Consider the following 14,194-nt stretch of genomic DNA (forward strand, 5'->3'; position numbering starts at 1 on the left):
GGAATCTAGCCTTACCCCAGACACTTTACCTCCAGCTCCCAGAAAACCTGTCCGGTACTACAGAGTACCTGACTCTCAAGTTCCTCTTCAAGAACCCCTCTGCAGATCCAGAGACCATTTCCCAAGGACCAAAAGGCCCAAATGGATGGCCAGACCTACCCGCAAACCAATGGGTGGAGGCCCCAACAGCAGGTTCTCTCTCTTCTCGATATCAGGGCTTTTCAACCTGTCCCAGCAGAACAAAGGGGACAAGGTTTTTATTCAAGACTTTTTCTGGTACCCAGAAAAGACGACAACTGGCATCCCATCGTGGACCTCTCTATTCTCAACACCTTTCTGGTAGTTCCAAAATTCAAAATGCTGACTCTGCAACAGCTTCTTCCCATGCTAGCGAAGGATGCTGGCTGGCAACGCTAGACTTAAAGGAAGCTTACCTCCACTTCCCAATAAGGGAATCTTGCAGGAAATATCTACACTTCAGGGCAGGCTCCATGCACTATCAGTTCTCTGCACTTCCCTTTGTGAATAGCCTGGGCGCAGTAGATAAGCCAAAGTGCCTAGCTCCAGCCATTGCATTTTGCAGGCAGAGAAATATTCACATTTACCCATACTTGGACGATTGTCTTCTTCAGGCAGAAAGCCAAAACTTGCTATTACAACACCTGGCATTCGTAAAGAAACTTCTAACCTCTCTGGGGTACACCATCAACGAAAAGAAATCTCACCTAGTACCCTGCCAACAAATTGTATTGCTTGGAGCAAGCTTGAACACAACTTCCCAGATGGCATTCCTCACTCCGGAGAAACAAGTTTGACAACCTAGTTCAAACTATTGGCCACAAACCCCCAGCTATCTGCAAGTAAAATACTGCAAGCCCTGGGGTTCATGGCCTCTTGCATTTTACTAATTCCATATGCAAGACTGCATGTGAGGAAACTCCAGTGGTATCTAAAAAGCCTATGGTGTTAACATTCTCAGGACCTGGAAACAATGATTTCCATCATTCCTTGTATGAAGACAGAGTTCTTTTGGTTGGCAGAGACCTGCTACCACAACAAGGGGCTCCCTTTCACTCTACCCCCTGCCGCCCAAACCCTAACAGAAGCATCAGACTATGCATGGGGGGCTCACATGACAGGGCAGTGCATTCAGGGCAGATGGAACCCAAGACAGATGCACCTGCATATCAATCAAAAAGAAATGTTAGCTGTACAGAATGCTCTGACAGCCTTCAAAGACAGTATTCTTCCAGGACAACTATTGGTAAAGACAGACACCACAGTTATGTGGTACATAAACAAGTAGGGGGGGACCCACTTGTACCCTCTCTGCAGACTAGTCATGGCTCTGTGGAACACAGCCTTGAGCTACCAAGTACACCTGCAAGCTCTATTCCTGCCAGGCAAACTAAATTCACTGTCAGATGACCTAAGCAGAAATCTCATGGACCCACATGAATGGAAACTAGAACCCGAAATATTCAACCTCTTGAGGAACAAATGGGGGGCTCCAGAGGTAGACCTGTTTGCCTCCCCTCAAAACTACCAGTTGCACAAATTCTGCACACGAACTCCCCACAGCCAAGCTTGGAAAGTGGATGCCCTGTCCTTCACCTGGGAAAGCCTCTAAGTTTATGCATTTCCCCCTCTGCCTCTCCTCTCGAAGGTCATACTAAAGATCAAACAGGGCAAGCCAAGGACAATACTGATTGCACCAGACTGACCATGCCAGCACTGGTATCCCCTCTTGCGCAGTATGACACCGCAACAACCATGGCACCTGCCTCAGACCCCTTCCTTTCTGTCCCAGCAGGCGGGCCAGATTCTGCACCCTCAGCTTCAAACCCTGAACCTTGCAGCCTGGCTAATTCCTTGAGCTCTCCCCTAGCATCCCTCAGTAAGTAGGGACTGGATATCATTCTGGAGGCAAGGAGGCCTAGTATCAGAAAAGCCTATGCTGAAAAGAGGAAAAGATATTGTTTCTGGAACCTAGCTCAGGGGATGGGCACAACAGTGCCCAGCTTACCTCATATTCTACAGTACTTAACAGAAATGCTCCACATGGGGCCTATCCTTCTTGTCAATTAAAATTCATGCCTCTGCCATTTCAGCACATTATAATACTGAGCCACCCTTCTTCTCTCACCCCTTACTAAAGCAATTCCTTAGAGAGGCCAAAAATGTAAGACCCCCTCCCCCCAGGAGAGCTCCCACTCCAGCCTGGGACCTTAACTTTGCATTGGAAAAGCTCACTCTTCCCCCCCCTTTGAACCAGCTACTACAGCAAAATTGAAATTCCTTTCTTGGAAAACAGCCGTCCTTCTAGCTAGAAGAGTGTTTGAATTACAAGCCCTCATGGCAGTGGAACCATTCATTATCTTCCATGCGGACAGGGTTTCCCTCAGGACTAATTCTTCCTTTATGCCCAAGGTGGGTGTCTTCTGTGGCCAAAAATCAGTCTATTCATTTGCCTACTTTTTTCCCTAATCCACAAAACAAAGGAGAACGAATATTGCACTCTCTGGATGTGCACAGACTACTTAGGCTTATCTATCAGAAAATCTGAACAGCTGCTAGTTAGCTTGCTGCAGGGGCAGAGGGGAAGGCTATTTCAAAGCAAACCATTTCCAAATGGATAGCCCATTGCATTCATTTCTGCTACAAGCACCATGGAAAACCTTCCCCACATGGGGATAAGATCACATTCTACCAGTGTTGCATCTACCTCTGCGGTATTTCTGAGAGGGGTCCCTACCAGGGACATCCTAGAAGCTGTTACCTGGAGCTCTGTACATACCTTCACCAAGCATTACCACTTGCCTATCTTTTCTAAATCCAGAGCTGGATTTGCCTCTGCAGTCTTGCAGGGATTAATAGCTGGCCCTAATGCTCTTTAACTTTATCCTCCCTTCCTTAGCTTTGGGAATCAACCCAAATGTGATGACTGCAACAGTGAAACACGAAGAACATAGTACAGTTGTGTACACTTACCATAAATGTAGATGTTAGAGTGTATTCACTGTTGCAGTCCTGGTTACCCTTCCTCCAGCCCCCTGACTTCTCGTGCCTCTACCTTTCCTTCTTGTTTGGCATATACTATATTATGTGTATTTGCTTTTTGCTGGGGGTATACCATACCATATAATTGCTTCCTATTGGGGCACCTGACATCTGGGGCAAGAAAAACTGATGTAATGGCGTCGGCTGCATTTTTTATACCCATGACGACCTGATGTCAAGGAAGAAGCAACAGCATCCGATGCAGAAATCTAAAGACTCTGGTATTCAGGCTGGCTGTGGGCTACCTGCAGGCAGATAACCCAAATGTGATGACTGCAACAGTGAATACACTCCTACATCTACATTTATGGTAAGTGTACACAACTGTACTTTTTCTGGCTGCCTATTTTTTTTAACATTTTAACCAGAATTTACAGTACAAGCAGTCTTTGAGTTTGTTGCATCTATCCTTTTGATTTCCAAATCCATTTTTCTTTTAATCCTGGAGTATTTTTTATTAGCAGTGCTGCAATATATCACTGAAGACGGACTTTCTTCATTGTTAATGTTGGTTTTATGTTAAGCTGTAGCCCAGTAGGCTTTACTGTGATATTCAAAACAGTATATAGTTTAAAAGTCTGTATGCGATACTGATCAATGGTTTTAAAATGCTTTTGTATATAAGCACTTTCCTGGATCAGTATTGACAAGACTAAAGAGTTACAAGAACAGTTTACACATCTTCTTCTTCTAGCTCATACCTATTTGTCTTTGTTACAGGCACACCTTCACCATTATTTGCAGATTGATGGGATGGAGCAGAGTTGTTTTACAGAAGCTTTCAACTCTTTGACTTCTTTGATAGAAGAATATGACAAACTGGATGCCACAAAGGGTTCTTTGGCTGATGCTCCAAGACTTAGCATTGCTGTGTAAAAAGAAAAACAAAATGAACTAAGTGGCTTTACTAGTTTTGCTTTTCAGACAGAATCACTGATTTTTTTCAGTCTGCATAAGAAAAGTGGTTGTACCCATTTATTTCATGGGAAACTGTTATGTTTGTATTTAATAGTTTTATAAAAAAAATTATGTAGTTTAATATGGTATTTTAATTTATTAGCATTAAGAAAATTATGCCAGATGTTTCATCTGTGAAAATAATGTATATTTATATTTATCTGTATGCTTAACTGAGATAATAAAATAAAACATAATTGTGTGAAAATGGTGTTAGAAGTCAGTTCACTCATTGCCTTTATTTCTTTTTTAGGGCAAAAAATGATAGGATAGAGTGTTCACATCCTGTATGTGCATTGCCAGCTTAGATTTTGCCTGAAAAGAATGCATGCACCTGGAAAGTAGAAAGGCCTTTCATATCCTTTATTGCGAGAGAAGTAGATTATATTAGACAAGAAAACTATTAACTATTAAGTTGCTGTCAAGTTTTTAAACTACCCACTGGAAAATGCTACTGTTACATGCCATTCCACAAGGGGCAGAGCAGCTTCCCATACATAATTCAGAAATGTCTATACTGCACATGCCAATATGATGGCAGTAGTTTAAGCAGCTAAAAACAGAGCTCTGGCCTGTAAACCTTTGAAAACAGCAAGAGCCTGCAAAGCACTGCAAAGTAACAGAAATTGGTAGTTGAAATGTCTGTGATGTTCAGAAGGCCAACCAAGAGGAGACAAAATGAAATAAAAGGGAGACATTCCTCATTCACCATAAACAAAAAGATTGACCAAATGCACTCAGATTTTTAAGATAAGCAGTTCAGTTTTGAAATATATATATATATATATATATATATATATATATATATAGAGAGAGAGAGAGAGCGAGAGAGAGAGAACCTGAATGCTGCACGAAGTAGAAGGTTTCTACATATTTTAACCAGGCATTCAGAGGAAATAAGTACTATTGAAAAAGTTACAAAGGAGAGGAAGTAAAAAAAACTTTCCACAGCAATTAACATATGAATAAATCGCACAGAAAATGGTTGAACTTGTGGAATAGGTCAAGCAGAGACAACTCGAGGTTTACTGCACAATTAGCATAAATCAAAAGTGCCAGAGAAGAATATTAAACCTAATACAATTTTCCTAGGTGATCTAACTATTCAACAATAGACTGGGAAACCTACAGCACCACTAGCACACAAGCACAGAGATTCCTGGACTTTTGTCAGTACAAATGCCTTGGAATAACTAGTCAGAATGCCCACTAAGGAGAAAAACATTTTTGATCCTGTTATTGCTAATATGAGAGCATCTTGCACCATCCCTTGCATATCTCCATTTTAGGTCTGACCATAAAGCAGTCCCCTTCAAAATAAGAATAAAACCAATGTTCAAATAGGCTGAAACAGCTTTTAATGTACTTTGACTAAAATAAAAAAGTAGGTAAGTGCTTTCACTTTTTATTGATTCTTGGATTAATCTTGTGTGTTTTGATTGGTCTATGGTTATTTTAGATATTTTTTAAATATTGTTAACACTGTTTTTTAGTACTTATACTTTGAAGAAGCGGGGAGACTGTGAAAGCACTTACCTATTTTTTTATTTTAGGACCGTCAGCAGAGACAATAATTCAAGTGGCTGAATGTAAAACCCTTTGGTTTCAGAACCACATACCAGGATTAAAATATCCAAAAGTAGAAAGGCTTTGTTGCAAAGCATAAAATCTTTTATTCCAAGGTCACAAAACCAAGCTAAAAGCATCCAAAAATTTAAAAGACAAGCGCTTTCGCCTGGGTCATTCCAGGCTTTATCAAGTCGTAAACAAAAATAGCATCGTAGTGTCAGCTGTTTAAATAGCTTTCGTAAATTGATCACATGCTAAATTATACAAACATTAATTGTGAACACCATTTTAAAGCTAATACATAGCAAATCGATGGTCAAAATATAAACATCACTAGTTTTATATTAAAAAGCAAAAGGTAAACTGTTATTCCTTGATGGGTATGCACATTTCAAATAAAACCCTTCATATTGATCATGTGTGAAAGCTAATTAAAAAATACATCCAAAGTGCCTGTTTTAAAGTGTCAGTGCATGAAAACATGTAAAAAAATAAAGAATAAAATTTGACAATAAAAATAAAAAAGCATAAAAAATTTTAAAAGTAAAACAAGATGCAAACATGCGTGTGATGTTTTAAAGCCTGGCTCTCCTAAGCTTGAGTACCGAGCTTATGCTGATTGTGCCATTCAAACCTGGGACCTTGCTTGCATCAAGCCTAAGCTGCCAGATCAACTCCCTAAATTCTAGGGTGGACTCCCAGTCTCCTCCTCTAATGTTGGGATTCACCTGTTCCAGCACCATAAATACAAGTTTGTAATTAGGGCATTCAAACGAGTGTTTAAAGAATGCGTTGCTTTCCCTCTTTTTTTTCTATATCGTAAGTATGTTCGTATAGTCTTTTTCTAAATTCCCGTTCCGTCTTGCCTATGTAGAAACCACCACAGGTGGTATAAAGACCAATATAGACCACTCCTTTTGTTCCACATGAGAAATGCCCAGGAGGTCTAATGTGGGTATGCCGAGCTTCTAAATAAATGTGTGAATTATTAATAATAAGGGCACATTGCTGGCAGGCTCCACATTTAAAAGTGCCATTCTTGTAATGTTGCCTTCTGTTAGAAATAATGGATTTCCTCTCAAAAATTTCTTTTAAATTTTGCCCCCTTTTTCTCACAAATTTAGGTTTACCAGGGATGATGTTCTTAAATTCATCATTGCCAGCCAGGACAAACCAATATTTGGAAACAATACTTTCTATTTGTGGTGAGTTCACAGAGAAGGTGTAAATGAATTTGCCACCATTCCCAGCGGATTTGTTGTTTTGTGCTTCAAAATGGGGAATGTTGGACAGTGTGTTTCCAAACAGCGGGGGATATATAGTATCCCTTTTGTCAAGCACCTCATCAGTTAGAGTTTTAAGTAGATTGATGGGGTATCCCCTTTCAATGAACATTTTATGTAAATTATTTATTTCCTGCAAAAAGTCTGTCAACCTACTACACATTCTGGAGGCTCTAATTAGTTGCCCCTTAATTATACCTTTCTTTTGGTGAAACGGATGTTGACTATCATAGTGTAACAGGGAATTCGAGAAAGTGGGTTTTCTGTATATTTTAGAATGTAATTCCAGTGAGTCGGGGTCTCTAAAAATGTTAACATCAAGATAGTGTAGTTCGTGATGACTAATTTTGTGTGTAAAAGCCAAAAACACAGTGGTGGAATTAATGTACTGCAAAAAGGCCAGTAGCTGTTCCTCAGTGCCTTCCCAAATGAGACAGATGTCGTCCAGGTATCTACAATAAAAGGTGAGGTGTTGTGCCCATGTCGTACCAAAGATGAATGTCTGCTCCCACCTGTGCAGAACCACATTTGCATAAATGGTAGCACAAGAAGCACCCATGGCCACACCTTTGAGCTGTTTGAAAAGCTCACCATTGAAACAAATGTAGTTGTTGTCTAATACCATGCTCATCAATTCAGTAATCAAATTTAAAAAATTGTTACCCAAATTGGTTTCTTTTGTGAGAAAGTCGGTAAACCATTCCAACCCTGTGGTGTGAGGAATACTAGGGAAAAGATCCTTAATGTCTACTGTGACCATAAAGGATGTAGGGGGGGCATTTGTCTTTTGGAAAATGTTTGAGAAATTCCCATGAATCTTTACAGACGTAAGTCAGTGCGGAGGTGTATTGCTTGGTGATGTAGTCAATGAATTTTGCAATAGGTTCTGTTACACCACCTGCACCAGAGACAATGGGCCTAAAATTCAAAGGGTCAGTGCCTTTGAATTTTTGGAATTCCAAAAATAATGGGAATGGTGGGTTTACTAACCAACAAAAAATTGTACAATTTTTCATTTATAGAGCCCTGTAACAAATAATCATATAAAGAGTATTTTATTTTGGCCAAGGCAATATTATACTCGTTGCGGGAAATTAAACAATATTGACTTTCATCATGCAATATATCATGCATGCTTGCTTCATAACTGGAGCCGTACATGAGTACAACCCCACCACCTTTATCAGGTTTCATTATCCTAATCTGTTCTTTGGATAGCATGTTAATATATTCAAATTCGTGTTTATCCACGTTTGCTTGCTCAACTCTAGTGTTGTCATGATACATGCTCCGTAAATCCAATTCAATCAATTCCTCGTACAACCTGAGAGATGGGTGCATGGGGGGATTGAAAGTGCTTTTCCTGTTGAGCCCTGAAGAGTGACATTCCTGCCCTTTAAAGAAATGTTTTAGATTTAATCTTCTAGTGAACAGCTTGAGGTCAACTAGTAAGTTAGCTAGATTCACCCTGCTAGTTGGTACAAAGTGGAAACCCTTTGTAAAGATGTCAAAGGCTGTATCATTTACTATAACATCAGTGTAATTGTAAATAGTGAAATTATTCCTTCTAAATAAAATGCAACTGGTATCCACTGCTACAGTGATGGTGTTCCTGTGTTGAGTAGGTTTGTCTATTGCATCAAAATTTGTGTCATTAAATGCATGCATACATGCATATGTATTAGCTTTAAAATGGTGTTCACAATTAATGTTTGTATAATTTAGCATGTGATCAATTTACGAAAGCTATTTAAACAGCTGACACTACGATGCTATTTTTGTTTACGACTTGATAAAGCCTGGAATGACCCAGGCGAAAGCGCTTGTCTTTTAAATTTTTGGATGCTTTTAGCTTGGTTTTGTGACCTTGGAATAAAAGATTTTACGCTTTGCAACAAAGCCTTTCTACTTTTGGATATTTTAATCCTGGTATGTGGTTCTGAAACCAAAGGGTTTTACATTCAGCCACTTGAATTATTGTCTCTGCTGACGGTCCTGGAACTTTTTTGGCAGTTTTTTGCTCTTTTGCACTTCTTATTTTTTTATTTTAGTCAAGGTACATTAAAAGCTGTTTCAGCCTATTTGGATGTCGGTTTTATTCTTTCTTTGGTTGTGTCCTTGGTCCACTGTTCAATGTTTTTGGACTCCTTCAAAATAAAACTGAAACTAGAGATTCTTTCAACCCAAGGTACCTTTAGAAATTTCTTTAAGACAAACTACCTTACTCCTAAGTGATAAATTGGCAGACTTTAAAATCCACACCAAATGTAGTTAACTCTACTGAAGATACAGAAATATGCACAACCAATACTATACCAGTATGTAATCAGCTCCATAGACGCAGCTATACCCTGTAGGAACGAGTGCAGGGCAAACTCCAGAAACAAACCCACATGTTGGAACCATAATGACAACCTTTAAATAAAAGAAAAAGAATTCTGACAAAAAGTAAGAAGAGTAGGTGGAAGTTGGCATAATGGTTAAGGTGTTTATTTTACAGACACGAGGTGCAGGGTTTGATTCTTAAACCAAGTTTGAGGCTAAAATATATACCAAAGCCAAAGACAGTGGCAAACCACTTTTTAGTTATGTTCTTAATCTGAAAAGCAAAATGCAGCAGTGTGCTGAGCTATTTGTGAATGATGTTACCTATGATGAGGCTGTAGATATAGTGAACCTACTGGCTAATAAATTTAACTGTAACTTTACCCCTCTTTCCCTCCATCTGTCCCTCAAGGTATACCTGAATCTGGCTCACCTCCAGCTATCACACAAGACCAAGTCCTAAACGTGCTATCAAAAGCTAAAATATTGGATTGATGGGTCCTGATAATATCCCTGGATGCAAGATGTATCATGTAATTAATCAAGACATAGGGAACTTACAAACACTGAATCCATCTCAGTCTGGATTCATTAAGGGCAGGTCAGGATTATTCATCATGGTGGATTTTTTTGAAAAGGTTACCAAAGCAGTGGATGACGGCAAAACGTTACTCACTGTATACCTCAACCTGCATACCTCTCAACTGTACAGATTTTTGCAGAATGTCCAGATTTTTGCCTCATATTTTTTGTCTTTCTCATAAAATTGTTTTTCTGACAAATCATTGGCAAGACATTGAGAGTGTAAGTCAGAAACTAATTAAATACATTTGAGTTTCAGGGTTAACACCCTTTAGAAAATTCATGATAATACAAAATATCAACTTTCTAAGTCTGTAACAACAATATTTAAAATTTGTCCCTATTTTTGAGCCTTTGTCTCCCCATTATTTATGACTTTTTCTAGATTTCTTGCTCTAAAAGATTGAGAGGCAAGCTCAACCTGGCCAAAGTTTATGACACAGTTCTCCTCTAGGCCATATTTGAAAAGCTACGTAAACTGAGAATAACCTCCTTTGTTACCCACTGGATTGCCAAGTAGCTGACATATAGGACACAGATAATCAAAATAGGGGAAGTTGCTTTCACAGAGAGACCAGACATCACTGGGAGTCCCCAAAGTTTCCAAGCTGGGATCTCTCCTGTTTGGCATTTACTTTTCTGAAGTAAAAGCCACTAACCAAAGGGCTCTGGCTGACTAAGTTTGCAGATGACTAAATCTAACAGCTTGGATAATAGGTTTTTGATTTGTTTTTAGCACCTTTATTCTGAGGATATGTTACAGGCATTTAAGTAGGCTAGAAAACTTACTAATAAAAAATCTTGTATATCTAAATAGAAAATATTTTCTCTTTGGTGTTAAAAGCAAATTAAAACAAAGGACAGAACACATCTCAAAGCAGGGGTGTTCCTAGTTATGCATTACTTGTGTGAACTGCTTAACTATGGCTTTGCATACATTTCAATAAATGTTCTCAGCCATTCTACTTGTTTCCTACTGCATCATCAGTCTTTTTTTCAAAGTAGACTGTTTCTTAAGGGAGTACTGCATATTAGATCACTGACAAAAAAAGATGTCTTCTCCATGGGATTTAAATAATATTTTAGAAAAGTTAACATAAGCTGTCTTTAAACCAGCAACTAGCTCTTTCAAATTCTTAATCTGGAAGAGTGTTTTGTTCATAGCCTTAATCTGTGCTAGAAGGGTTTCTGAGTTGCAGGCTATGTGGATTGAACCTTGTATGGTCTTTCACAAAGACAGTGAATCTGAGAACCAAACCCTTTTTTTATTCCAAAGTTAGTGTCTGAATTTTCATTCAAAAAGGCTTGCTCTTGATATAAATGAGTGACTTACTCTGGTGTAAAACCTATCTATAAAGCTGGCTTACACCAAAATATGTCACTTACACCAAGAGATAATCTTTTAAAATTGGGCCCCTAATCAAACAGTCTAGTTTCATACCTTCTATCCTAATCCATGAAATAAGGGAGAAAGAATTCTTCATTGCTTAGATGTACACAGGCAACCCAGATTTTTTTGGGCCAGAATTACAAATTTAAGAAAAACAAATTAACTTTGTCTCTTTGGATAAGAAGCAAAATTGCCAACCAGATTCTAAACAATCTATTTCCAAATCGCTTTTTCTTTCATTTCGGTTCTATTATTCTAGTTATGGCAAGGAACTTCCAAAATGTAACTCATTCTACTAGGGCATTTGCTACCAAAGGAACATTTTTAAAATGTGCTGACACTACATCCACCCTGTAAGCAGTTACTTGGTCCTTTATTCACTCATTTATTAAACATTGTAAATGGGATCTTTTTTTTTAAGCTAGAACTGAATTTGTCAAGGCTGTTCGGCAGGGCATCCTTGATTCTGGTTCAATTGCTTTCACCCATGCTACTTGAGCTTTGAGTATCATCTCATTTGTGAGGGATACTACAATAGTAATCTTATGATAGAACATAGTCTAGTTGTATAGGTAACTTTCCATAAATGTGTAAATGTACTGTTGCCATGCATATATATTCCCACCATCCTACTTGGTAATCACTTCTTTGTCAGGGATAGGAGTACTTTTTCTCTTTATTTGCACCCTGTTTCCATTCTACAAGTTAAAGATCTAGGCTTTAGCCTCTTACCTAAGGGTCAATAAAGCTTGCAGTCTTTGGCATGTCTGTATGTTCTTACACTAGAACTTCAGCTCATCCTAAGGGCAGACATATGGCATGCAAGGAAGGAACCTGAGCTTTGTGGACTGGCTGGGCCTACAGGTATACTAGCGGATAACTTCCATTTGTGAGGCAAACTGCAAGAATGGTCTATTCAAACATCTATTATTATGGTAAGTTATTTAAACAGCTGTACTTTTTAAGTTTAACTAGGTGTTTGAGTTGTATATGCCATTTTTATAGACTACAAATGTTTTGATATATGCAAAAACATATAGTTTTTGTTTTCGTGTGATTAAGAATTAGACGTCTGTTGTTCAGCAAGGGAGGACAGCTGCAGGAAGTTGTTTTAGAAATTTTTAACTAGAGGCAGTTGGACTTGTTTTATAGATTACTGTATAATCAACATAGAGAATTGCAGGTAATTTGATGAGGTTGGCTGAGAATTTGTTTGTAAATAATGAGAATAAAAGGAAAGCAAGCATGCAGCCTTGTTTGAGATGGAAGAGAAGCATCTACTTTATCAGAAAGTCTCTGAACCAACTGGTTACTTCATTACTGAGGTCTGCTGTTAGTAGAGCATTAAAGAATAGGGGATCATTGACAAGTCTAAAGTCTTTGGGAAGGTGACTAAATACCTTTGTGGCTTTGTGAAGTTCCCCTTGTCTGTATTTATTAGGATATTGTTGGCTAATGTCAACATAGCTGCTACACCTTTTCTGCCTGTTATTTTATAGTCCATAATGACAATGGGAGATTTGCAAGTTGAGGAAAACGTTGAAATTTAGCTTTCTGTGAGTTTCACAAAATAAAATACTGAAAACCACAGTGGAAACCATGAATGTCGCTACTCAGACACCAGTAATATAAAAACGTGTTTATTAAAACCAAGGTTAAGCGCTTTCATCTATAGACCAGACTTCATCAGAACACTGAATCAATAAACTAAAACATTTGAATATAATAATACATCCAATAACATTCAGTTGTTAGAATTCAAACCAAGCCCAACATTTCATCACTTCCCCTCATGAATATATAAATACTAAAACATTTACTAATTTACATAAATCACATCTTAGCTTCAATAATAAGTTTGATAGGTATATTATCATTGATACCTGGTGTAGTGGTGGCATTCAATAATATTTGCCATCTCGCCTCCTTTTTGCTCAATAATGCCTTCAAATTCCCACCTCTCTGGTTAGAAAATAAAACTTCCAATAAAGCAAACTTAAACATTTCACATTCAGGATTGTCTCTAATATGTCTGTATAGAGCGTTATTAACACCCCCTTTTTTGATGGCATATAAATGGTCATATATCCTATCCCTCAAGCGTCTACCGGTTTTACCCACATAAAATCTGGGACATCTTGTGCACTGGGCAAAATATACAACATTCATACTTTGACAATTTCCTTTCATGAAATTTGTCTTTGTTTGACACTTGTTACCCACTTGAATTGTAGGTTCCTCTAATATGGTAAAGCATTGCTTGCGTCTACCACATTTGGTGGTACCTGTCTTACAGGGTTTTATGTGCATATTGCCTTTATGTAATTTATTCTTCATATTGCATCCTATCTTATGCACAAACTTGGGACCCTCACCCACCAATCCATAAATATCTGGATCACATTTCAAAATACTCAATTGTTGCAAATAATATTTTTTACATTGAATGTATTTTTATCATATGGTAAAATGCACGCTTTATTTAATTCACTAGTGGTTGTCTCATTCACCTTAACAGTACCAATACTCGGCTCAACGCCTAGCAAAGGCTTGTATTTTTTACCCCACTCACTGCTAACATATGCCACCGTATCTTCCACTACTGTGGGGGGATATCCTCTTTCCGTAAATAATAGTCCAATATAACCTAATTTCTGTACCATTTCGTTATAATCAGAAGTCATACAGGCTGCTCTTATACACTGCCCCTTTACTATGCTTTTCTTTTGTATATTGGGATGGCAGCTACTATATTCTAAATAGGTGTTACTGAAGGTCTCCTTTCTAAAAATTCTAGATTGAAATCCCTTAGTGGTATGGGAAATGTGCATATCCAGGTATGAAATACATTCTTTGCTTGCATGGTACGTAAAATTAAGGAAAGAGCTAGTGTTGTGCAAATACCGAATAAATTCATCCACCTCCAATTCATTCCCATCCCAAAGAATAAACACATCATCTAAAAATCTAATATAGCATCTGATGCTTCATCCACACAATTTTGATAATAACGTCCTCTTCCCAATCC

At 38.3% G+C, this 14,194-nt stretch overlaps 1 protein-coding gene across 1 annotated transcript in view; it reads left to right on the forward strand.

The window, feature by feature from the left end:
• TUBE1 (tubulin epsilon 1) overlaps window positions 1-4,189 on the forward strand; it is a 623,636-nt gene extending 619,447 nt beyond the window's left edge. The window contains exon 12 of the mRNA XM_044061905.1: window positions 3,781-4,189. Within this exon, the coding sequence (XP_043917840.1) occupies window positions 3,781-3,936 (156 nt within the window). The 3' untranslated portion in view covers window positions 3,937-4,189. The remainder of the gene's footprint in view (window positions 1-3,780) is intronic.
• The last annotated feature ends 10,005 nt before the right edge of the window (window positions 4,190-14,194 follow it).

This window comes from Protopterus annectens, chromosome 2.part0 (assembly GCF_019279795.1).
Source record: "Protopterus annectens isolate FY-2018-M chromosome 2.part0, PAN1.0, whole genome shotgun sequence".
NCBI lineage: Eukaryota > Metazoa > Chordata > Ceratodontiformes > Protopteridae > Protopterus > Protopterus annectens.